Source organism: Maniola hyperantus, chromosome 20, assembly GCF_902806685.2.
Source record: "Maniola hyperantus chromosome 20, iAphHyp1.2, whole genome shotgun sequence".
In the NCBI taxonomy this organism is placed as follows: Eukaryota; Metazoa; Arthropoda; class Insecta; order Lepidoptera; family Nymphalidae; genus Maniola; species Maniola hyperantus.
The window spans coordinates 1,932,939-1,959,798 of NC_048555.1; the positions used below are offsets into that span (position 1 = coordinate 1,932,939).

Below are 26,860 nucleotides of genomic sequence, written 5' to 3' on the forward strand. Positions count from 1 at the left end.
GAGCAACCGTCGAGTTTCTTGCTGATTCTTTTTAGTAGTAAGGACATTCCTAACCAATGGTAATCTGCATTTGACGATTCAAAAGTAGGTACTTGATCACGCGAGATAATATCGAAAGCAAAGAATTTGCAAGTACTAGGTACTATCGAAAGTATTTAATCGCCTATAGGGGCCTATGCGCCTATGAATCTTATTTTCAAAAACGTTTTACATTCATTTTTGAAATATTAGCGCCCACGCTTTATTTTGACTTGGTTTTGACAACGGCGCGTCGATTCTCTCTATCCTTCTATCATTGGCGCGTTGAGCGGAAGAAAAGGATGGAAATTTATATTTGAAATGAGCTAGGAAGAGACAACTGCGCGACGGCGCTGAAGCAATCTTCCCGCCTTCCCCCCAAACCAAACAGCCGTCAGTCGTGTTTTGTGTTTTACAAATTACAATAATTACATGTTAGTGTTTGGCGTTTTAATTTGGTTTGCCGTGGCCGTGCGTAATTAGCGTGCTTATTAATTTTATGTCAAACAATAAGCGTGATTTATGTGTAAATTTTTTATCATCAGTGACCCGGTGAATTAATATTTTCAAATGGATTGAGTGACGATGTTACCACCTACAGCCGGTATAGCACAGGAACGTGACCGGCCCGAAATGGAGTACCAGCAACGACGTGACGTGAGGGAAATAACTAGAGAAATTATCAGAGAAGCTCGTGTGTCACATAGAGAATCCGTATCTCCTGGAGGTAAGCAAGCCGGCCCGAAAACGACGCCACGTTTCCGCCATGCATGTCAGATTGACTTGACATACGTCAAGGTGACATTAATACCAAAACAATTAATTATTTCCAAAATAATGAGAAAATTTAGGCTGAATTATGTCCAAAATAGGTTTGGGATACTTTAGGGATAGAAACTAGGTCTGTTACGTCACCTAGGAACTCGATCGCATAAAAGTAAAATGGCGCCAATGCGCCACTTCGGACGCTTTCGTCTTGTGTTGGCGTCTTGTATTTTACTTTTTTGGTCAGAAATCGTTATTTAGATCGCTTAAAACAATGTCCCGTTACGTCCTGTTACAAGGTATGATATTTGTTATATTAGAAAATCAATTTTTGGCACATCAGGCATTTGGCTTAGGTTATTTTTAGTTATCTTGTACATAGAACTACGCAATCGGCATAACGCAATGTCATTGCAATGATTTGCCCCGATGTGGTTAATTTAAATTGCACTTTACCGCCCTGTCTAATTATATAACTATGCATGTTTACAATTTTGGATACATAATGCTTTATCAATGTTTATTTTTCTTGGAATTTGACTTAGTTTTTACGTCGCATTGACAGTAATGACAGCCATCAAGTAGAACAAAATGGCGGCGGCCGCAGGTGATTTTGATGCTTGGTTAAAATCACGCGACATTTGTAGATCTACTTGGCGCCAACGGTTCTATGATGGCCTTGTTGATAACCATTTGATAACTTATAAACATTGGTGCATTTCTGTATCCTGGGGTATCCTGGACTGGACCCAATTAGTATAACAATAACATGTACCTGCTCGGTCATTTGAAAGATTAATTGTTGTCATGATGTGAGCCATGAAAATGTCATGAAATGATAACATCTATACCTATTTATATATAAAAGGAAAAGGTGCCTGACTGACTGACTGATCTATCGCGCAGCTCAAATTGCTGGATGAATCAGGCTGAAATTTAGCATGCAGATAGCGATTATGACATAGGCATCCTGTAAGAAAGGATTTTGCAAAATTCAACCACTAAAGGGGTAAAATAGGGGGTTGAAATTTGTGTAGTCCATGCGGACGAAGTCGCAGGAATAAGCTAATAAGAATATAAGTATATTTCTAATGTTTTGCCTTTTGCCAAAGTTAGAAATAAAATACACCAATTTTTAAAAATACATATATATATCTGTGAACATCAATAGCACAAATTCTGTCAATCTCTTTCTCTGTATATAAAAATGAATCGCTGAATGTGTTGCGAAGCACAAGTCTCGAGAACAGCTGAACCAATTTTGCTAATTCTTTTTTTATAATATTTCTTGAAGTATGAGGATGGTACCTACGGACAGAAAATTTTTAAAAATGTCCTGAAGAATAATCGACTGTTAGGCGGTACGAAGTTCGCCAGGGCAGCTAGTTAAGTATAAAACTGGCTGATGATTGTGGCTTCATATTTATTTTGGTCCAATTCCTCAAAATCCCTCAAGTATTCAAAGTTCAAACCAAAAATTCCAAATCTCTCAAGTATCATCCAAAACCATTATGAAATTTTCTGGTGTACACTTTGTTTCATACTATGGTATGGGAGTGTGTTGGTGATGCAGGGTTTTGGTTTTCTGAACCTTTTTTCCGTTCCCGGAAATCCCAGGATTCAGGAAATTTGGAAAAATGGTTAGTTTTGCTAATTTTGCCTATCAAACGTCGAGAAAAACTAATCTTACTCAATTAAATTAGCAATTTATTTGTCTCAAAAGTAGTTTAAAATTATCAATCACTAGCCGCGGAGTATCTTGCTGGTTCATAGAATAGAATAGAATAAAATAATGTTTATTCGAGGTATCATATATATGGTGTAGGCAATATCGTTCTTTGCTTTCATCTCTGAAGGAACTGCATTCTGGACCAGTGGTAAATTATTTTGATGATTCACTTGTAAAACTTTATTTGAATAAAAATATAGGTTTTCTATCCTATTCTATTCTATTCTACTAATAAAACCGGATACTTACAACATTAGTGGTTTTCTTTTGACATGTAAACAAATTTATAATTTTAGAATATGAAAACAAGGTAAAAAGAATCTTTTTAATATTTGAATTACTATAAAATTCAGCTATCATTATCAAAAAATCAGCGTCTACCTCAAATTATTTCTAGTCACTCTTGCTAGGTAATCATGAATTAATTATTCCACAGCTCCATGTTTCATGGATTTTTCATCAAAATTTATAGGGGTTTTAGAGTATTAAACCACATTAAAAAGTTCCCGGGAATTCGCAAATTATCCGACTTCGGAAACATCGTATTTCCGACGTCCCGGGAACGAAATCCTAATTCTATTTGAAGGCAAAAAAATGTAATTCATCTGCTTCATCCTTTAAACATACCAAACACCACAATACAAACAATGCGCGGGGAGCGCGAGTCGCCATCGATCGGGTTGAATGGACGAGTGTTACGCAATGTTGCCGCTCCAAGGGCATCCTTGTTAGGACGGTCGCCCACGACTTTTAGTAGCGATACAGTCGCAAAAAATTAAATTAAAAATTTAAAAAACCCCCAATACAAAAACCTCTAAAAAGTAGGTATAAAAAATTATAAGTAGCCCCTTTAAAAAAAATAGCCTTTATTCTCTGATCTACTTGTATATATATTACTAACTAAACGAACACTATTACTAATTTCAAGTAACAGAAACAGCTATGAAAGTGTGATGTAGAAAGAATAGTTTCTGTTCTCTTAGTCACTAGGCTGACTTATGCCAGCTATAAGTCGCGGCTGTCAGGCCGTGTCCGATAATTTATTTCCGCCTTTACGCTGCGTGTTAATATATCAATCAGTCAGGCTAAGGCTTTTCAGGGTTCTGTACCGGAAGGGTGCCAATGCGGCCCTATTACTGAGCATCCGCTGTTCGTCTGTACCTCTGTCCGTCTGTCTGTCAGCGGGCTGTATCTCGTGAACCGTTATAGGTAGAAAGTTGACACAATGTGTATTTCTATTATTTCTAACGGCATAATATAATAATAATTTCAAAATGACCGCCATAAAGAGGCCTCCTACACTATCAATACCGTATCGTGATCCAGGATCGTATCATGATATTATGACGATTTAATGATGCGACAGTATTGACGGTGGTGTCTCAAACTATCAACTTCACAGTTGACATCAGTAATCAGTACTTGCTTTGACGGTGAAGGAAAACATCGTGAGGAAACCTGCATGCCTGAGAGTTCTCCATAATGTTCTCAAATGTGTGTGGAGTGTGTAGTCTACCAATCTGCACATGTCCAGCATGGTAGACTGGCCAAAACCCTTCTCTCTGAAAGGAAACCCGTGCTCTGTAATGAGCCGGCGACGGATTGATCATAATGATGTATAGAAGTACATATAGGTTTGCTGGCGCTACTGCAACAGTTTTGTTACATAAGCATCAAACATAACACGTGCGGCCTATTTACGTCAGATTGTTTTGTTTATATTTTGTTTACTAGCACATTTCAAATCCGTTCAATTCATGTTCCATGTTGAAGCCAATTCACGCACATTGCCTAAATTATTACTGGTGCGAATTGCGATCGCTTTTTTTTAGATGGAATCGTTGACTTTTAGCCGCTTAGAAAGAAAGAAAGAAAATGCTTTTATATTTTCATCTATGACACCACCCCAAATGAATTTGTTGGGGTAGCTCGGTCGTCCGAACGACTGCTTATGACTGAACATTTAAAAATCGGTCAAGTGTGAGTCGGACTCGCACAAGAAGGGTTCCCTACCATCGTACAAGAAATAATACTTTTTAATTCGACAGCCATTTTGAATTTGTTTATTATTTGTTGTTAATGCGGCAATAATAATAAACATTCTCTGAAAATTTATTACAATTCACGACATATAAGACTCACTGACAGACAGACTTCTTTTAAATTTCATGAAGATTTCTGGACTGATTTGCAAAATGTTTTTTTTATTCAACGAGGAACTTTTAGAGGTGGTCCCATAAAAATTTATGGATCCAACTTCTTAACATAAATGTTTTCCTTCACTGTTAAAGCAAGTGATATTTAATGGCTTAAAACGCACATCTGAAAAGTTGGAGGTGCATCCCCAAGATCGGACCGCCGGCCGACCTCCCGAACGAAATGCCGACGTTTTAACTATTAGGCTATCACCGCTCCTTTCTTATCATCTTTGGCTGCATCATCACTTGCCTGAAGTTCCGAATGCAGCCAAGCACTAGTCTATACATTAAAAAAAAAATGTGTATGGTGCAACTGGGAAGGCGGGTGCTCCATATCACAAGTTGCATGTTGCACCATACAAATTTGTCTATTTCAGCGGATATAGCAAATTAAGCTTTCAGTTCCTTGTGTAACGTATGAATTTTGTGTTCCAGCTCGGGATCGGTTTCCGTCGACGTCGTCAACGGACGACAATGAGTCCGGCACGGACGGCGAGCTCGACAGGTCCCGAAGATCCGGCCTGTCGCATGTGCACGTCGGACCACCACCGGTAAAATATTAGCTTGAGAGTATAGGTTCCTAGCTGTAGGCTACTACTATTACCATTGCCATACCCCCTTCCAAGTTAGCCCGCTTTCATCTGAGACTGCAACATCACTTCGATGACCTCCCTGGCGCTGTGGTGAACACTGGTTTTTTTAGTGGGAGGTCCTGGTTCGATTCCCAGCAAGGGAAATTTGGAATTTTATTATTTCTAAATTTTCTTCGGCCTGGCCTGGTGGGAGGCTTCGGCCGTAGCTACCTACCGGCAAGGCCAACCCGCAAGCGATTAAGCGTTCAGATACGATGCCATCCAGAAACCAAAGGGGTGTGGGTTTAACATTTACATACTGAAGAGCTTCGTAAAAAATAAAAATTTCAACAACAGTTTGATCCTAGAGTTAGACCTGGTGCAAATGTCATCACAACCATATTATGTTGTCAACAGGGGGGTATGATAGTGCGCAAGCGTCGCGGCAACTTACCGAAGCACTCAGTGAAGATTCTCAAGCGATGGCTGTACGAGCACCGCTACAACGCCTACCCCAGCGACGCGGAGAAGCTCACGCTTAGCCAGGAGGCCAACTTGACAGTATTGCAGGTAACTGTATGACAATGTTCTGTTGGAGACAGGGTTGCAACCGGCGTGGCAACCTGTTAGAGCACTGAACGAGGCCTCACACTTCTATGATGAATTCTATTGATATGATATGAATTCTACGATGAAAATGAGACTTATTTTCAAAGCTGAAATGTTGCACTGTCGAAAGCGAATATGTAAAATCTGTTAAAATAAAAGCATATTAAAATGTGTGATTTACAGACTGTAATCTTCATGTAACTATTTACTCCAAGGTATGCAACTGGTTCATAAACGCGCGGCGCCGCATACTGCCCGAGATGATCCGGCGCGAGGGCCACGACCCGCTGCACTACACCATCTCGAGGCGCGGCCGCAAGCAGCTGGGCTCGGGCGGTGCCGGCTCCAGCACCGGCGTCGTCGTCGAATGGGACGGCGAGGGCGAGGGCGAGGTGAGTGCGCGTCAGCATGGCCGTGGCGTAGTGTTTTATACAATACATGAGTCGAGAATTTTCAACAGCAGATTAAGTAATTTTGCATGTTTTGTGGTTATGTAAAGTGAAAATTTTCTACCGTAAAATCGGCACTACCCATATTATAAATGCGAAAGTCTGTTTGTTTGTTAGTTTGTGCTTCAATTACAATCGACGTGACTTTTGCATGGGTATGGTTAAAGACCTGGAGAGTGACCTTTTTAACCCGGAAAATTAAAAGTTCCCACGGGATTTATAAAACCTATATAAGTCGTGGGGATCAGCTAGTTATATATAAAATATCATTGTAAAAGAGAATTTGAATTTGAAGTCCTCTATCAGTATGACCGTGGTGTATCAGTATGGCCGCAGCGTATTGAAGTGTCTATCGTTGTCGCAGGCGGAGGGCTCGCCGGGCGCCGAGTACGGCGACGGGCTGCTGGTGTACCGCAGCGACGGCGACGACCTGGGCGACGCGGAGGAGAGCTACTCGTCCGCCGCCAGCGAGGAGGAGGTCAAGTACGACCCGTCCGTGTGGCAGTCCGTCATCCGCTACGGGCCCGACGACGCGGACGCGCACCCGGCGGCGCGCGGCGCGCAGGCCGTGGTGACGGTGCGCACGGCGGACGAGGAGGAGGCCGAGGCGGACGCCGGCTGGCACGCGCACCTGCCGCAGCTGCCGCATCCAAGGACCCGCAAGCTGCAGGTACGTCCGCTATCCACGGAGAGAAGTTAGTGTAGGACGGTCTCTGTTATGTTTTCGAATTGAATTTTGAACGTTTTTGAAAACATTTTCGACCCTACTGGCAAAGCCGTGCTAGCTTTAGCGGTAGGGTGGTAACTAGCCATGGCCGAAGCCTCCCACCAGGCTAGACCAGAGGAAATTTAGAAATTATAAAATTCCTAATTTTCCTGCTGGGAATCGAACCTGGGACCTCCCACTAATAAGACCAAAGCGGTCACCACTGTGCCAAGGAAGGCATAATAATGAAGCAAAATCTTCGTGACTATGTCACCGTCGTGCTCTCATACTTCCCTGCTAATCATTATGTATGCTCCAGCTGGCACTGTTGATATATATATATATATTTCAAGACGCGATGTCTGGGCGAACATTCAATTCCCTCACTCTTATAGTTTTCTTCACCGAAAAGATTTCATACACATAGTATTTATTACTAGTTTCCAATATTTTACAGTATACCAATGATATGTTTTATATATCCGCCTCTTTCAGGTTGTAGGCGCTCACGGCGAGGGCGAGCGGGACAAGTTCAAGTGCCTGTACCTGCTGGTGGAGACAGCGGTCGCCGTGCGCCAGCGTGAGAAGGAGCAGGAAGAAGTGCCCGTCTAGTGTGACACGTAAGTGCAAGAGAGACGACTATGTATTGTGGCTTGCGTCACTGAAACACGAGGAGAGCGAGCGAGACGAACGGCTACAACACGATTATAAAACAACGAGAAAACCAAATTTTAAAAAAAAACTATTTGAATCGTCAACAGAATCTACTAATGTACTACTACAATAAAACAGATTTTATTTATTTTCATGCATAATAGTTTTTGATTTATCATGCAAAATATCGTAAAAATATAACTAGTACGGAACTCTCGGTGCGTGAGTCTGACTCGCACTTAGCCGGTTTTATTTATATGGATTTACAAACATTGCGGCAAATTTGAAGAAGCCCTTATAGGAACATAATTTTAATACATTTTTAAAACTATACACATTTTTTAATTATATTGATTTTTTTTGTTTTGTCCACAGAGTAATACGAAAGTGACTTCACTTCGAGGCAAGGAATTGTACGGTATGCTCACATTACTTCCGTTAAGGCTCGCGCACACTTGGACGCAACTGACTCAGCGTTCAAAAACCTTGAAGAACATGTTTTTGAACGATATTATCTCAAGGATAAGCTCTTTAAATTTCCGAACGAGGAGCTCCTTGCGACACCTTCAAGAACATGTTTAAGAACGATATCATCTCAAGGAGAAGCTCTTTAAATTTCCAAACGAGTATGAGCTCCTTGCGACACCTTCAAGAAAATGTTTTTGAACGATATTATCTTAAGGAGAAGCTCTTTAAATTTCCGAACAAGTATGAGCTTCTTGCGACACCTTCAAGAACATGTTTTTGGACGATATTATCTCAAGGATAAGCTCTTTAAATTTCCGAACGAGTATGAGCTCCTTGCGACACCTTCAAGAACATGTTTTTGAACGATATTATCTCAAGGAGAAGCTCTTTAAATTTCCGAACGAGTATGAGCTCCTTGCGACTTAATGTTAAATAGTATGCCTTTATGAATACTCCATAGCATACTGTATTACACTGTTAGTCATTTAATTATGATTCATTTATTCTTTTCTATTAGGATAAATCGTTTTTAAGTTAGTTTATAGTATAATCTTCACAATAGCTACTCTATATCATTATCGAGTTATAAAGTTATACACATGCAAAGTTAAGTACATGTACACAAAAAATCACATCATTTTATTACTACAGTCCAATACCCCATTACTGGCAAACCAGCATGCATTTTTAATAGTGTGCAAATGCGGGATTACAAGTTACATTAAAATTAAAAAATACAAATATGAAAAAATCACTAATAAAAAAATTACTAAGTACCTATATAAAACAAGAAAAAATAAGAAGAAGCATACGAGTGTATAGTGTATAAGATCTGTTGTATAATGCGCAGTCATACGCCTCGTATTCAGATTGGACTACTTATTTTGTGCGCACTATACCTGTAAGAAAATTTGCTTACTATAGAAAATGTTGGAATACGGAATAGAAAATGTATGGAGTAGCAATTATGACGATTCACTAAAATACTTGTGTATAAATAAAGATTTGGAAGGATTTGTTTTATGTTATAGTAAAATATTTTTTTTAGTTTAGAGCACTAAACTATTTTAGAATAGTCAGTAAAATTATTTTTAAAAGAGGTTTGAAAAAGGTTTTATGTTTAATTGATCATCGTCTGTATGTATAACGAGTAAAATTTAACTCCTCACGCGCCAATTCATGTCAAAAGTACGATTTTAGTCCATATTTTAAAATACTTTTGACATGACAGTTGAAGAGTTAATATGGCGCGTGAGTAGTCATTTTGTTCGGACTATAATATTATGTCTACGTTACGTAGTTAACATTAACTTATACGCACGTAGCATCAAATTACTATAGAATAAAATACGTTATTAATGTAGTGTAATAAAATAATACTGAATACTGGTTAAGTAAAAAAAAATACGTTCAATACTACAGAAAAACTCAAATAAAGTTTTTCATTCCTTGTTTGTTGATACCTATGACTAATTAATTAATTAAAATGTAAATTAGAAATTATTTAAAAAAACATCGATACCTTGTGTAGTATTGATATTTTAATCGGTGTTAAACTTTTTATAAACTGGTATAATGTGTCAATACTTTTATTTTTTTAAGAAATTTTTCGAAAGAAAGTCTTTCTGGAGCAATTTTACGTTTTATGAACAAGAATACTGCCCTGTACATTTAAACATACTACTGTAGTTTCTTGACTATATATAATATTATAATATACTCTCCATATGTAATATATTACATACTAGATGATGCTCGCGACTTCGTCCGCGCGGATTTAGGTGTCTTAAAAATCCCGAGGGAACCCTTTGCTTTTCCGGGATAAAAAGTTGACTATGCCACTTTCCGAGACCTAAGCTACCTCTGTACCAAATTTCATACAAATTGGTTTAGCGGTAAAAGTCCGCCGATTATTTATCTCAGACCAGCCTACTTATTCGCTAACTCTGTCTAACTAAAAAGCCACTGAACTCATTTGACATTTATTTTTAATCCATTGAAGGTTTCTTATGAAAAATATCACTCAATGAAGCAGCAATGGTACCGATTCTGAGCACAACTAAATTTTAGAGTATTTGCATCCTCTTCTTGCTAACGTGATATGGAAAGGACAGACAGTTTGACGGTTTCGGAATAAATAAAAAACATATTTTTTTTTTAATTATTCTCTTTAATAATGAATTCTAGCCCCGTAAACTACCGCTATACAAAAAAATTACGTCATTTTATTCCAAGACCCTATTGGAGACGGATGACGGAAATCTGACTAGTGTGTAAACTACCGGACAAAATGGTTCTATGACTTCTTGGGAACGTATTTTCACGGATACGGATCGGATGAAGTGCGTAACCGCTCTCATGAATCAGTAATTACAGCATTTTTGTTCGCCAGTTCCTCGTCTTGTATCTAAAATGATATCTATATACTATACAACCAAATTAAAACTAATAGCTTTAAATGTCGCAATAAATTTTAATATTTATATTGTATTAAGTAATTAAGGCTTCTATATACTTACATTTATTACATACACATTTCAATATGTACATAATATTATAAACCTACCCACATTGATTTTCTGTGTAATTTTGTCCGTCATCACTACCCATATAATAAATGCGAAAGTGTGTTTGTTTGTTGGTTTGTCCTTCAATCACGTCGCAACGAAGCAACGGAGCGACGTGAATTTTGCATCGATAGTTAAAGACCTGGAGAGTGCAATGCTACTTTTTATCCCGAAAAATCAAAGAGTTCCCACGGGAATTTTAAAAAGCTAAATCCACGCACACGAAGTCGCGGGCATCAACTAGTAATTAATATGTAAAATCAATCAAATAGAATTAAACTAAAAACACTTTTATAAAACTTTTGTAACAACTAAATCAAAAAGTATTTTCGCACCAAACTTTGTGAACGCGCTGTATGGCCACTCAAAATGGTTAACGCCCACTATTTTGTTTTTGTGATTTGTATGGGATTACGTAACGTACGTACGGAGAGAGCCCTATATTAACTTCTCTTCGTGGATAGAGCCCTACTGATCTGTGTGCTTAGTATAAAATTTATATCTCACCAAGCAACGATGATATAGTATTCGAGAGTCGAAACACTTTAACGTGAAAGTAAAATGGTCCTTAACTGCCTTGTTTTAATGATCAAGTTTCTCCATATTATCTCTACAGCCAGCTGCAAAGCTCCAAATGGAAACGTTGCGAAATTAAAATCGATGGTACCGAATTTTTTACTTTAAAGCGAGAACTTAAGGTCTATTTTACTTTGACGTTATTTTGGTTAGATGTAGAATCTCATAGTAAGCATACATACAGTAATACATAATATTTAGTTTTTATATCAAAAATGTGAAAATCGTATAATATTTTGTGTTCCTGCTTTTATGGTTCCAATTACATTAAATACAGTTACTATAAAAATAATATTATCTAGGTATATTAATTAATCTTAATTGACTTTAACAACCGATAATCAATTTATATAATGTATATTTAGTTTTGAAATCAACCCTTTAGGGTATTTTAATTTTGTTCTATAAACATGTAAACAAGCTGAGATCTAGGTATAGAGCGCACTTTGACTTTGCTCAGACTTCAGTCAGAGTTCAAACGCGACAGATGTATGTATTGTCCGCGACAGGTCGACCTGCACAGCACCGGGGCTGTGCGGGTGTGCGGGGCGTTCCCTCTCAGATTGCCATTTCGATCTGTCGCGTATTATCCATATATACATTTACGCTGTAATAGTGTCTGTCCTGGATAAAAAGGTGTTAATTTATTAGCTTGTAAGTAACTTTTTGTTTATTTGATGGTGCAAACACATGTTTTGTGGCATGTCGTCACCTGACAAAAGTCGCTTTTTGTCCTAGATTGCGTTGCAATAGCCACAACTTCCCACTTGTCGTTTGTCGGGCTCGGATTAAAATCGAATGTTCCAGTGGCAGAACACTTTATATGAAGCTAGTCACAATTGTCGGAAACCGATTTTGTGTCAAAATGTACTGCCACTGCAACATCAAGCGACAACCGACAACTGGGAACGGGGGTAATGTGTTTATCAGAAATGTCTGTCAAAAGAAACACAGAACGCACTGGAAAACACTGCTCGTACGTACATTTTGTTCTAGATCCGCATAAGGGGCGTCCGACGTACGCTTCTGATGTTCGTAGAATGAGTGAGACAAAAAGATTTTTGACAATTTCTGATAATATTATCCGATCGGCCTTAGTGTTATGTTTTTTTTCTTTTATCTTATGTCTGAGTACAACACTCTAGGAGTTTTTAAGCGTGTCCCTGTACATATTATATTTGTGTAAGTTCGTAACTTGAACTAGCGAGTTTAATTAAAGGTGATTTCGCAAAAGCTGTTTGTTTCATTTGTAAAATTGAGTTACACTTTACTACTTACTTATGGACTAAGAACCAACGCGTGCCAGACTTTCGTTATTTTGTAAAATCTGAAAGTTTCTTTGCGTATTTTCTCCAACACTGGGAGGAATGTTTGTTTGGATCATGGTGGCTTTGGGCTTTAACAGGTAATAAAGATGTGGAAAATCGTCCAATTATAAAGTCTATAATAACTTCGGAATAATATTAGAAATCACATCATGCATTGCCAGACACCCTTACTCCCAGTGTTGGGGACAATATGCAGAGAAACTCAACATTTAAAAAATAACGAAGGTCTGGTACGCCCTTTTATTACTAGCACTGTTGGAGGAGATGGGGAATATTAGTCTAAATATATAAAATGAAAAGGTGACTGACTGACTGATCTATCAACGCACAGCTCAAACTACTGTACGGATCAGGCTGAAATTTGGCATGCAGGTAGCTATTATGACGTAGACGTCCGCTAAGATAGGATTTTCGAAAATTCAACCCCTAAGGGGGTAAAATAGGGGTTTGAAATTTTTGTAGTCCACGCGGATGAAGTCGCGAGCATAAGCTAGTTAAAAATAAAAGATAAGAAAATGTTAAAATCGTCTATTCGAAGGCTTAGTTCTAATTTCTTATAATCTACTTGGTATTATTACAATAATCAGTCAATTGGTGCCATTTTTCTTCAAAATTGGTTTGTGTAGTAATTTTATCATACTTATTAATAAGACCTGCGCAGACGAGGAAATTTTGTCCGCAGAGGACAAAAATCCCCCGGCGAGAATTTGCCACGGTCGGGTGTGCGATCATATTCGCCGGAAGCCAACACTGAGCTCACTCAACGCGGACTATAAAATCCGCGGTGTGCGTTGACGCGCCTTGGAATGTTGGTTCTATTTTTTTTTTTGAGGACCCCCGTACTTTTATGCTATGTCCTCGACTTTTCGGGGGATTCTTTACGGGATACTTTTAGTCCGTCGTGTGCGTTATTCAATGCAAGTGTAAGAGATCTATTCTGAAGGGCAAACAAGTACCCGAGGACTGTCCCTTATCTGAACAGACATTCAGGTTTCACGAGAAAGGAATGAATGAACAACACATTCAAAGTGACTTCTAGGTATTTTATGTAAGTAGGTAGGTACGCGGCCGAAAGTAATATACATCGACCTTTAGAAGGAAATAGCAGATTCGTAAAGCTCCGAGTCTGTCGTTGAGACCAACAAAACGTCATATAGGTATGACTGACAGAGACAACGCTCTACAAAGCCGAAATGACATTCTAAAGGCCGATGTACATTACTTTGGGCCGCGTAAGTGGTCTGCTTGTCAAAAATGTGTCATGACCCATTACCCGTTCATAGCATATTTCCATATAGCATTCTTGTTTATAAACTCTAAGCTGGGCTTAGTATGGTTGGTAATTCATATCAATTCTCAACGGTATCAAGTTTGCTAACAGTCCGTCGCTTGGCAGCGCCACTGGCGGTCGCGAGCGACTTCCGCTTGGCGCTGGTCACCACCTCGGGGCTGCCAGTGTCCTCTATCACAATATCCTGACTCGGTATTGCCATCAACACCGTGTCGAAACTGTCTTTATTCATCTCTTGGTTATCATCTGAAGTGGAAATTAAAAAGTTACAGTACCTATAAGTCCCGCAAATCGCTATTGAGCTGGAACCATGTTTCATTAACATCGAAATGACGTATAAAAATATATCATCAGCTCGAAACTTCTAGTCTAGTGCTGACGTCACTAAAATGGCGGCCACGCGCATTAGTTATTTGCGGGACTCGTACTACTACTTTTATAAGTTACGCCGATGTACAGTACGAGGCAGAAAGTAATGTACATCGGCCATAGCATATAGTCTCTGTCACTCTCGTTTTGTTGGTCTCAACGACAGAGAAAACGTTCTATTAATCTGCTATCTCCTTCGAAAGGTAGATGTACATTACTTTCTGCTGCGTACTGTACCTCAAAAAATAGAAATCTTATTTTTGAATGACGCAAAAGTATCTTATTGTTCGTTCATCGTAACTTGACGCGTGAGAATATGTTGGCACCATTGCAAATCACACAATAATAAGCCTTAACTTGTAAGGAATAAAGCAAACAAAGCAATGGTGCCAATAATATATTCCCACGCGTCAAGTTACGATGAACGGACTATAGCTAATCATAGCGCGCGTTCCTCCGCTTTGGATTGGCCTACACTCCATGTTTTGTACGCGAGAATTATGCGCGAGATAGCACAAGTCTGTTGTTCTTGTGTATAAAATCTTAATGTTATGCAATAAGGTATATTTTGTACATTCGGTTTTAGGTGGAGTTAGGTTGCGCTTATCTGCGCAAGTGAATTTTGCCGATGCGACTGTAATGGTGTAGCAAATAATAAAATAACTAAGTATTCATGTCAATAATCTTATATTAATAACACAACACAGCCAAATTGATAAGGGCGTAAATAAGAATCATGAAATTTCCTTGAACAAAAATACGAAATGAAAACTAAATACAGTTAGGCTGAGAATTGAGATCTATATAGAGCGTACTTAGTTAAAACGAGACAGATTTATGTCTCTCCTATAAATCTGTCTGATTTTTTACTCTATCGAAAGTCTGAGCGAAATCCAAGTACGTTCTTATAGATCCAATTTTTTCAGAAAACATTTTATTTTAACCTCAGAAATCAAAATAAACAATTTATCGGTTGGGTTTCAAAACAAAAGTAAAAACAAATCAGTAACTTTCTTTGTAACGCACAAGATTGGCCGCGTGCGAAAGAGAGATACTTTTCATGGCACGGTCTGCGCTTATTCATAGACACTACAAAAGCGCAATATGTGAATGTGTTGTAGGTACGTGCCAGCCACAGAGTACACTGAATATACGGGTACAGCTTTTATTATCACGGCTGTATGTTGAGAGGCATAGCCTATCTCACTCAACGCCTATCCCGCATAGGCGTATTGTATGCTAACCCATGTCTTTCTGCTTCATCAGTTGCTTCAAGCGGAACTCCTCCTGCGCTTGCTTCTGGCGCCGCTTGCGTTCTGCGCGCGCTTCCTCCTCGCTCATGTCTTCCAGCCTCACCTCCTGTCAGGAATATCAAGGCTTTAAGGCGGATCCACATGCTTGTGACAAACAGCAAACAACAAGCGTATGGCCGGGTGTTGTCACATGCTTGCGACAAACAAAAAGCAACAAGCACTGGCAAGCGTGTGGATGGATGTTTGCTGATACTTGTCAACGCTTGGGACCGCTTGCCGCCTAAAATAAAGTAATAATTGGAAATAAAAGTACTCTGTAGTGTTTGCCGATGCTTGCTGTATGTTGTTTGTCGCAAGCATGTGGCGCAACCATCAAGTTTCCGGTCAAGTTTGCAGCGGACTTGAAGCGGCGTCCAGTAAACTTGACGGTGTATGGCTATCAGTGTGGATAATGTTACCACACTTGACGGTGTAGGTATGGTTGTCAGTTAACTGGACGCCACTTCAAGAACGTTGCAAACTTGATCGTGTAAGGCCAGCGTAACGGAGACTATTGTTTCATTTGACTGAGATTGGACAGGCCGAACCAGAGGTAGATGCATTTGACGATTCAAATGAACTTGTAAAAGTTTATTTAAATAAAAAAATCCTTCTTTATCTCGAAAATCACAGTGCATGCCTCACGAGCGGTCTCAGTAAAACTTCTGAGCATTAGGCTGAAATCTATAGAGAACACTTTGGCTTTGCTCAGACTTAAGACAGTTAAAACGAGAACGAGTTATGGCTCTGACATAAATTTGTCTCGTTTTAATTCTGTCTGAGGAATGGCAAAATACTTTCAATAGATCTCAGAATTAGTCTACTTACATCGTTTACTTACCATCAGGTAAGATCGCCTTCAAGCGCTCAAGCTTTCTTTGATTTTATAGGATAGCGGAGCCTCATGTGACATAGGAAAATGCCTAGCAGTGCCGTCACATAGCGGCCGCTATAATATTAGAGCGTTTTTGGCACCGTGTTTGCTCTATAGGAAACCACGCAGTCTTATTTTAATAGAAATCGTTTCAGAGATGTCATTAGACACTATACCTATATAGCGGCCGCTATGTGACTCCCGAGTCCCGTCACATAGCAGGTCTTTGTCCTAAGAAACTGAATGACGTCACCAAAATTATCATTTTTTAATAACGACCGAAATTAAGGATAATTATCAATCTATCTTTAATAATCTGTAGATATGTTTACTTAGCAACATATCTGTCAAATAGTACAGGTGACCTCTGTGGCGGCCGGAGCGATGCTACGAATGCGGAAAGAGGCGCAAATATGAGAATATAGAAAATAGTTTCATATTTGTGCCTTTTGGGGTGGAGACCGTGGGTTCGTGGGGCGAGGGTGCTAGATCCTTTTTTAAGAAGCTATCATCCCGTCTCGCGGAATCCACGGAGGGACCGGAGGGCTGGCAGTTACCTCGGTCAGCAATTAGTCTGGCCATTCGACGAGGAAACGCAGCCACCGCTCTGGCCACCCTGCCTCGTTACGGTGGTTTAGATGTTTTCGATTTGTAATTTTAATATTCAATTATCATACTATGATTAGAATCAAAAAATACTGTACCTAAATACAAACTTTGACAAATTATTGTAGATTGTGGCTCATTGGGTATTTTACTACTTTTGAATTTGATTAATATTATTACTTTATTATAAACTAGGATAAAAATAATGACGTACGCTGAAAAAAATATTAAAATCCAACAAAGATTTACAAAGTTACAGGCATTTTAATTTTGGAGTGGGAGGGTCTTCTATCCCTTTCTCGCAAAACGAAAATTTGTATGAAACCGCACGAAGCTACCATGGCATTAGTCACAATGACGTCATAATTCTATATCGCTATCTCTGTCTAATCAGAAATATTTAAATGCTTATAACTTTTTTGTTATTTGATCGATTTAATTAGTTTTATCAGTTTTCGACATTATTTTATCCTAGTTTATAATAAAGTAATAAAAAAATTGGAGTCAAATACCCAATTATTTTGTGAACAATCTCTTAAATAATAGACGTCTAAAATCTACAGCTATTTTTTCCGCATGGTGCATTTAGACCTAGACCTTTACATTAGGAACTGTGTGCTATAGAATTACGCACATTGACTTTTTTAATTTCGATCACCATTTTAGGAACATGAAAACGAAATCAAACTTAACAATCAAACATTGGGAATTTTCAAACAGTTTTTATTGTAATAAAAACAGTGTACAACAGTGCACAAGTGCATACCACGCAAAGTCTTTTTAAGGCTCGGACAAGCAAAGCGCGACGGCAGAAGGATACACTAAACGCGCGCGTATGTGTGTGTTTTCCTTGTACAACTACCATGAAGTATGAAGGACACCGTGTCAACTATAGGTGCATTTGTTTGTTGATTCGTAAATTATTCGCATCTTTTTTTTTATCAATGTAAAAATAAAAGAACACAAATCTATTTTAGTTAAGACCTGTGGAGCCTTGCAACGTTAGATATTTAGTCTAATCCTGACCATGGTGTTTTGGTATTATTAAAATTTTAAGTTTTAATATTGTTCATTTTTCCGTCCTTTTTTAACGGTATTAAAAGAATAAGATGTAGATTTCTTTGATCCAGAGAAAGAGATCGACTCCATTTGTGAAGTCTTGTATTTTTCGTTTTTTTTTCGAACTTGTCGTTCACGGAGACGAGCTAATAAAAAAAGCGCACGTCACAAATAACAGCCATAGGGCATCGTGTGGTTTGGTGTTCATTATTATTTACGCTCTCGGTTTTTACTTTTACGATTATTTGGCTTGCTCACTGGGCTGTTTATTTTATCTGGTAACTTGACGTGTCGAACTGATTCTTGTTATATTCAAAATATTTTACAATCAAAACTTCTGATGTTTTATTTATTACTTTACAATAATTATACAAATAAAATATATCATAATTAATTTCATCCCGATACCGAAAATGGAAGGTGTTTTTTGGACCGAGCCATATAAACCTCGAATGTATAAACCGTGAACACATTCGCATCGAAGCCGTCGCGCGATGTAAATGTCCAAGCCTTTATATCTATAAAATATAAACTAGAAATACGCAATTCCATCGTACTGTCACACAGACATGACATAAAAATACTAAATTATCCTCGAACATTTACCAAATTCCGACAAAAATCGACCGATCTCATACCAAACATGCTGCTGCGAGTTGTGACCCATTCCGCACGGTCGACTTGTCGCCCGGCAACTCGGTTGACGGCGACTGTTAGAATATGTTATTTATATGGAAGTTGCCGTGTGTATACGCTCGGAGTCGCGGCAACTTCGTGCGCATAAGTACGGCGGCTTCCATATAAATTACAAATTGTAACGTTCACCGTCGACCGAGTTGCCGGGCGACTAGTTGACCGTGCGTAGTGGGTTTTAATATTTCTGCGTAAACACACACCCATTTTCAGTATTGAAAAAACCTTCCAGCTAATTTATTCTTGGTACCAAGATAGGTACTATCAGTATCACCTGAATTGAACCTTAAAAAAAATTTGACCGGAACTTCGCATTATATTGGGAGAATTCTTAAATCTAGTACAAATAAGTGAGATAGACTTAAACTCGTAAGAAAATGCAATAGACATTTACTTAGATCTACATTTTAATAATGGTAGATACTCTTTTATCCTACTTATTCTATTATAGAAAAAACTAAAAACTCGATAGAACTAAAAAATAAAAATATATTGGCACTGATTTTTGATATTATCATAGCTGTACCTATATTAGCTAATTGACCTTCCACACATGGCTAATACAAGTGGAACGTCGTGTCATAAAAAGTTTTCAAAACAGTTTATAGAAAAGATGTCACGCGACCAATCGATAAACATGTCTACAAAGGTAAGACAAAGGTACACAAAAAATATTTTCCCACTGGAGCCATAACTTTTAACAAAATCACATTGAAAACAAAAATGACACCATAAAAAGCCCATAAATCTCTACAATACCTGTAATGCTAACAGTGCATGATAGATTCCATACTGTCTTAGATTCGAGATTCTATAGTTTTCTTCTTATTCTAACGGCAAATTGAGACCAAAGAAAATAGTAAGTCATCTTCACCACAAAATAAAGAGGTAACAGATCTGCCCAATAAAAGAATATGAATAGCATTTGGCTGACTTGGGCTGAGATCTATAGAGTACTTTGACTTTGCTAAGACACGGTTAATACGAGATAGATGTATATGTCTCGTTTTAACTCTGAGTCTGAGCAAAGTACGCTCTATAATAGTTGTGCTTTAGATACTTTTAATTTAAACTTAATAGGCATGCGCTTGACGCTATCACACTAAAGTAGGCGATGATACAGCCTAAGGTGGAGCGCGTTTGCCTAGGACTCCTAGGAGGTACCTAATTCACTGCTATGGCATTCCATATTCTAGTAGACCTCGCCGTCGCACGAGACTGTTTTCGTACGTCGTATTGTATTGAATGGGCCATCTGTTACATCTCTATTTCTTCCCACTAACCCGTAGCTAACTAGAAAGCTATAAACAATTGGGTATTTGACTCCAATTTTTTATTACTTTATTACAAACTAGAATAAAAATAATGACGTAAACTGAAAAACTAATTAAATCGATCAAATAACAAAAAGTTATAAACATTTAAATATTTCTAATTAGACAGAGATAGCGATACAGCAGTTTGACGTCACACCTACTAATGCCATAGTAGTTTCGTGCGGTTTCATACAAATTTTCGTTTTGCGAGAAAGGGATAGAAGACCCTCCCACTCCAAAATTAAAAGGCCTGTAACTTTTTAAATCTTTGTTGGATTTTAATATTTTTTTCAGTCTACGTCATCATTTTTATCCTAGTTTATAATAAAGTAATAATATTTATCAAAATCAAAAGTAGGCAAATACCCAATTAGGAGTTAGTTGCGGGGTCGGGCGGGGGCTGCTTATGTGCAGGATCGTCTGGAAACTGCTTTTCCACCTGCTCTGCCACCCACTTCTTAACCTTTTGCTCCGTCCAAAATCCATCATAAAAAATGGTAGGTTTGATCCAGCACCCCTGTCCGCTGTAATGCTCCTCACGTCCTCTACACTCCACGGATCCAGCGCGACTGTTCACTACCAAGTTTTTAGGCGGCATATTAAAGTTTAAGTTCACGTTGCCATGGTAACGGTCGAACGGCTCGTACGCGATGTGCCACGGCCCGGAATAGTCGTAGAAGTTCGGGAACATCGGAGGTGGCGGGGGGGCTACGCGATTAGAGGGATAAGGGGGGTTCGTATACATGGGGGGAACGACTCCTCCCATGACGGGTTGGAGGACAAAACTTACGTTAGAGTTGGGGCGGAGGGTTGGAGGTGCGGGCGCGGGCGGGGGGTGTCGTGGTGCGTTGGCCGTTGGCTGCGGGCGGTTGGCAACGTTGGGCAGAACGTTGACCGGCACGTTGGCGGGCATCGGATGCGCCTTGGCCACAGGTTGGGCCATGTTCTTCAGTGGACCCGTTGGAAGTTTGGCCGCGCCCGGCACCTCATCTTTCTTCACTTTCAATACACTCTTCTCTATCACTTTGTTTGCGGTTGTGTTTGCAATATTCTGGTTGTTTTCGTGGATCGGGTCTGACGATACATGGTTCTGGTTTTTGACTGGGTTTTGGTTGTGATTTTGATTCTGGTTCTGGTTAGGGGCATCGTTTCGATGCGCCTCGAGCAGTTCCATCAGATCTGTGGCGACATTACCACCGAAACTTAGCAACGTTTCGCGCAGGGCGTTCGTTACCGCGCACTGGAATAAATACATAATCTTTATTAAAAAATAAACTGACTGACTGACATAATCAATGATTAGCTCTAACTGCCGAGTCTAAAAATTGCGATTTTCGCATGTAAGTAACAGTTTTTAAGAAATACCACCCAGAGCTACAAATTTGTATGAAAATTCGTAATTTTTTAAAAGTAAATCCGGTTTCATGAAATCACAGACAGACACACTTTTGCATTGCATTTACAATAAGTAATAGTAGGCATGTATGGGTATACAGTTCTTTCACTAGCTTTACTATGCCTAGTTCTAGGTTTTTTCAGCTCTTTTGAGCCAGATAAAATGTGTGAGTATTTTATGATTATCGATATTGACTACCTACTTATTACTATTGTGCGGGGCGTCTCCCCGCCTCATACCCCGATTGCCAGCTCGACCTGTCGCGTACTATACTATATGTGTGCTGGTAATTATAAGATACTTTTAATGGGGAGCGGGGTGCAGACTAACTTTCGCACCCCGGCGCCGAATATGCTTAAGCCGGCCCTGCTACTAACTACTACTGCTACTACTGAGGTAGGATTACTGGGAAAAAAGATGAAGCTATTGTCAATTTTCCCCTATCGGAAACGGTGGAGCAGCTCAGGAGAGTCCTAGGTATGCTTAACTTCTTCAGGTCGCACATCCCCAAGGCGATGGAACATTTTTTCCAATTTTAGTGATTTGCGATCAGTCCAAGGACTTTTAGCAAATTAGGTATAGGTTCATGTTTTGTAGCGGCTGCTCCTCTTTAGGAGCTAGCACTCACCTCTTTATTGCCTATCAAGAAGCGAGGTAGAGGAGGCGATGGAACATCAAGTCAAGGTTATTCACATAATGCTGAAAAAGGACAAGACTACGATTCAATAGACGGAAAAAACCATCGAATCATTCGAGAAATGTAATCTGAACAGCTTACAAAGCTGTTACATTATCGCATCCGTTACGTGTACCTTTGTCTCTGATGACGGACGCTTCTAACACGTGCGTCGGAGCCCTATAGCAACATAAGGTGGACAACGCATGCCAGCCGTTAGGCTATTTTGCTGAGTTTGTTGTAGGCTTTTCTCAGACTTGGGCGCGTTTGAAACCCTCGTAGGTTTAGTTTTAAGTACGTATTAATAATTATCACCACTTTATCATATCATCTTACAAACAAAAATTTCTGACAATCAGGAAGCGTAAATTTTATCAATCTCTATAATATAATAATGAATCACTAAATGTGTTGCTCATTGCAAATCTCGAGATTAGCTTCTGCCGCGTACCGTAGCTACGGCGTAGGTGCGTGCGACAGGGAGCTTTTGGCTATATTTATGGCTATGAAACATTTCAGGAATCTATATGACGGCCGTTCTCTGATAATTTTTAGAGATCATAACTCGTAAGACCTTAGAGCGGTTACGCACTCATCCGATCCGAGTCCGTGAAAATACGGATATAAAAAACTCCTACCGAACTACCGTCTATTCAGTAGACATCTTTGACGTATCTACGTCATATGTCCGATTTTAATCCGAGGCACATCCGAGATATTCTCACGGATGACGGAGGGAACTCGGATGACAGAAGTCGGAGCTACTGCGTAAGCTATCATACATATTATAGTTCTATGATTATTCGGAACGTATTTTCATGGATTCGTGTCTGATGCAGTGCGTAATCGTCCTTAGGCTGAGATCTATAGAGTGCACTTTGACTTTGCTCAGACTTAAGATTGAGTTAAAACGAGACAGATTTATGTGAGAGATATAGCTCTGTCTTAAGTCCAAGCAAAGTGCGCTCTATATATCTCACCCATACGGCGGTTACGCACCTATCTGAGTTCGTGAAAATACGTCCTTTTTTTGTATGGGAGCTTATGACATAATAATATATCGTAGATAATGGCTGGTCTTCTCACGGATGACGAAAGCGCAGTGCATAACCGCCCTTAGTGTACGCGTTTACAGAGTAATATTATTGATAGACCTAGACGAGTTAGGCAGCTAGCTTTCATCAGTGAGTTAGCCGCCGATATTCAACATGTAGGTGGGGAAGATAATGTGGTAGCGGATACGTTGTCTCGGATTGCAACAATAACATGTCCTACTTCATTAATTAGCCACCCAGCAACTAAGCGACGAGTAACTACTGCAACTTGCAAGCGTTGCAGAACACACACAGCAGTAAGTTGCAGTTTAAGCAGATTAACTTACCATTGCGTAGTAAACCTTTTTATTGCGAAATATCGCAAAGTAGGTCTTATAGCAGAAATGAGGGAAAAAATTTGAAAACCGTGAATTTGTGGTTACGTCACAAGAAAAGAAATTAAAATGTGTTCATGAACAAATATTGCTATTTTCGACTTTCAAAGTAAGATTACTATACCAAGTGGGTACTATCATATGAAAGGGCTTTTACCTGTATATTCTAAAACAAATTTTCATTTATTTTTAGGCATAATAGTTTTTGATTTATTGTGCAAAATTTCGATAAAATACGATTGTAGTACGGAACCCTAAGTGCGCGAGTCTGACTCGCACTTGGCCGGTTTTTTTACATAGGTGTGGGTGCTTGCGGTAATACGTTCATTATTCTAAGTGTGTAACCTACTTTATGTATTGTTTTGTTATCATGCCCGCTCGAAATGTTATTTGATACCTTCTTTGTAGGTATGAATCAGCGATTGTAGTGGCCTAAGAGCCAGCACATGCCAGACCTTCATTATTTTATAAAAGCTGAAAGTTTCTCTGCATTATGTCCCCAACACTGGGAGGAACGTCTAGATCATGGTGGCTTTGGGAGATAAAAATCTTACGTCAAAGTAGTATGAAGTCAGATTTTTTATATTTTGTTCAGAATAATATTAGAAATCACGTGATGCATTGCCAGAAACTTAGTATCATGGCAACTCCCTGCCAGAGACCCTTAAAATTTAATAAATTGTTAAAGTTTAAAATTTGCTAACCTTTCTAGAGTTGTGTATGGCGGCCCCCTTGTGCGGCGCGGTGGAGGTCGCGTAGCCGATGTTCTCGCGACGGATGTCGAGGCTCTTCACCGACACCGACACGAACGACACCACCCCCGCCGTGTACTTGCCGTTCGACATATCCACGAAATCTAATAACCATACGAGAAAACTTTACTTATCAACATCATCATCATTACCATCATCCCATCGCCGACTCACTACTGAGCTCTCAGAATGAAAAGAGTTTGGAGTTTGTACATAGTCTACCATGCTGGCCAAAACTAGTGGTACACAGAAGGTCGAAAACAGCTTGGACGCAACTTCGTGAAAATAATATAGATTGATTTTTTTATAAAATGCTGTATAGTAAAATTGTGTTTGTGTGAGTATTGTAAAGGTGCCAGCTTTTATTAACCAATGTGTAGACCACAATCATGTGGTCACACATCTTGACAAAAAAAAAAACTTGCAGACCCAAGTCCTGCTTGGTGACCGCCCAGTTCCAGTTGTTGAAGCCCCACTGAGAGTGAGCGTAGTTGATGAGCTGCTGGCGGCGCTGTGGCGGCTCCTCCTCCTCCACACCCTCTGATGGGGCCACGCTGTCCGGCTTAACAGAACATTCTTATATAAGATGGACATGTTCTAATATAATATACTTAAGGTGGTCTATTCTTAAATGCTTCTCCATACAGACGTATTACACCTATAATAAAATTTCTATTCTTTGTTGTTCTAAATCTATCCTACTCCTAATCCTACTAATATTATAAATGTGAAAGTGTGGATGTTTGGATGTTTTTTACTCAATCACGTAAAAATGGGAGCACGGATTTGGATGAAATTTGGAATGAAGATAGATTATACCCTGTATTAACACATAGGCTACTTTTTATCCCGGAAAATCAAAGAATTCCCGCGGGATTTTGAAAAACGTAAATCCACGCAGAGATGTTGCGGGCATCAGCTAGTAACTAATATGTATATAATATAGATTTATCTCTCCATTAATTATGCTTTTAAACAATTAATATGGTAAAATCGTATTTGTTTTATGAGATATGGCCCTTGAAAAATCTCTATTTTAGGCGTATTTACGCACGAAGTTGGTTCAAACTGTATGAGAAACTAAAAAACAGATAAACTAAACAGAGGGCCAAGCCGGATCTGGCAAATGAAACTGGACTTGTCAAGGAAATTAAATTTTACAAGATCTCAAAAAGTTTGAGACTGCAATTACATTTTTAGAGTATCTATAAATATAAATCCAGCTTTGTTTATTCTGGCCGCCTGCAACTTGCAAAAACTTAAATATAACAATTGCTTGAAACATGTATAGGGCCTCTATAACTCAAAATTTTAAGACCCATAATCGAAACTTTTTTAAATGATTACATACACTTTAAAGTTTTGTTAAGTTTTCTTAAGAGAAATTGTAAGACCTACTAGTCTGCTAGAGCATGTGGAAATCTAATCTGCAACAGCTGTACTTCTAATCCGACGTGAATTAATATTTATTAATTAATATTTATAATTATTTACTTTTTTTTTTAAATAATTCTAACTTTTATTATCAATGGTTAACAAATAAACTATTAATAAACTTAAATCTAAAAAAAAAAAACTATTAAAAAAATTTATTTACTTAACTCTTAAATAAAACAAGCTTTGAAAGAAACAAATTAGATTTGTCTTTTTCATTTCAATAAATAACAAAATACTGGTTACTTACTATTCTTATGTTGCAATTGGCAACAGGAAAGCCTGGCTTCCTTTGCATTGCTATAAATCTCGAGGTAGTAAACTAATGTAGATGTAATTCTACCAGAAACTTGAGATTTATCCACGAAATCAAATGTATTAAAAAATTAAAATCCCATTGAAACGCGTAACTTTAAAACTTTATCAAACGTAGACAATGTATATGTAATAACTTGAATTAAGAACGTATCGCCATTTGTGTTGATTAAATTGTTAATTGATTATTAAATAGTGACAATGGCTTCAAGAGAAAAATTGAAGTGAAAATAAAACCAATGTAACTACTAACTTGTATTGTAAACAACTGTGGTAAACACGTGGTAAACAACCAAGTAAACAACAAAGAGAATATAATCACTACGTAAACAATGTAAAACGTAGTGATTATATTATACTCTTTGGTAAACAACACAGAGTACTTTTTACATACGAAACAGGTCTAGGGCGATTCCCGCGGTTGTTTAAATTGATGATCCTACCAACTGCTGGACCTCTCGTAGATAGATATTACAAACTGCTAAAACCTGATATTTTCAAAAACTATATCTTGATAATTAATTAATATTTTTAAGAAAATATTAATGAAATCAAAATAAATCCAACTTTTTGTATTTGTCTGGTAGCTAGACATGATCTTGTAAAGTAGAATGACGTGAAACTAGCTCATGCCATGCTCTACATTCTACAACAAATTATCTAATCCTCTTCCAAGACGGAAGCCTATTGTTCTGGGTATATTTTCTCCGTATTTTTTT

The 26,860-nt window shown here is 38.6% G+C and overlaps 2 protein-coding genes and 1 long non-coding RNA gene across 9 annotated transcripts; 2 read left to right on the forward strand and 1 right to left on the reverse strand.

Annotated features, from left to right (window-relative positions):
* The first annotated feature begins 400 nt into the window (after positions 1 to 400).
* Positions 401 to 12,544, forward strand: LOC117991928 (uncharacterized). 4 transcript variants are annotated; one of them, XM_069505617.1, is made up of 7 exons: positions 401 to 745; positions 5,146 to 5,261; positions 5,700 to 5,852; positions 6,107 to 6,283; positions 6,705 to 7,010; positions 7,542 to 7,670; positions 8,078 to 12,544. In XM_069505617.1, exons 1-6 carry the CDS (start codon positions 604 to 606, stop codon positions 7,656 to 7,658), a joined length of 1,011 nt encoding a protein of 336 aa, XP_069361718.1. In that variant the 5' UTR covers positions 401 to 603; the 3' UTR covers positions 7,659 to 7,670; positions 8,078 to 12,544. The 4 variants fall into 4 exon arrangements, with proteins under 4 accessions (XP_069361718.1, XP_069361717.1, XP_069361719.1 ...); XM_069505616.1 differs by having other exon boundaries at positions 7,542 to 7,666; positions 8,076 to 12,544; XM_069505618.1 differs by having other exon boundaries at positions 6,711 to 7,010; positions 7,542 to 7,666; positions 8,076 to 12,544.
* On the reverse strand, positions 11,965 to 26,415 carry LOC117991926 (DNA repair protein RAD52 homolog). 2 transcript variants are annotated; one of them, XM_034979564.2, is made up of 6 exons: positions 26,077 to 26,415; positions 24,822 to 24,954; positions 24,345 to 24,496; positions 20,930 to 21,379; positions 15,544 to 15,658; positions 11,965 to 14,176 (listed from the first exon to the last, which is right to left on the reverse strand). In XM_034979564.2, exons 1-6 carry the CDS (start codon positions 26,122 to 26,124, stop codon positions 13,989 to 13,991), a joined length of 1,086 nt encoding a protein of 361 aa, XP_034835455.1. In that variant the 5' UTR covers positions 26,125 to 26,415; the 3' UTR covers positions 11,965 to 13,988. The 2 variants fall into 2 exon arrangements, with proteins under 2 accessions (XP_034835455.1, XP_069361715.1); XM_069505614.1 differs by lacking the exons at positions 11,965 to 14,176; positions 15,544 to 15,658 and having other exon boundaries at positions 17,767 to 21,379.
* On the forward strand, positions 23,315 to 24,955 carry LOC138403782 (uncharacterized). 3 transcript variants are annotated; one of them, XR_011237945.1, is made up of 3 exons: positions 23,315 to 23,562; positions 24,049 to 24,729; positions 24,820 to 24,955. It is a non-coding gene; the product is annotated as an uncharacterized lncRNA (long non-coding RNA). The 3 variants fall into 3 exon arrangements; XR_011237943.1 differs by lacking the exon at positions 23,315 to 23,562 and adding an exon at positions 23,672 to 23,976; XR_011237944.1 differs by lacking the exon at positions 23,315 to 23,562 and adding an exon at positions 23,677 to 23,749.
* Positions 26,416 to 26,860: the final 445 nt, after the last annotated feature.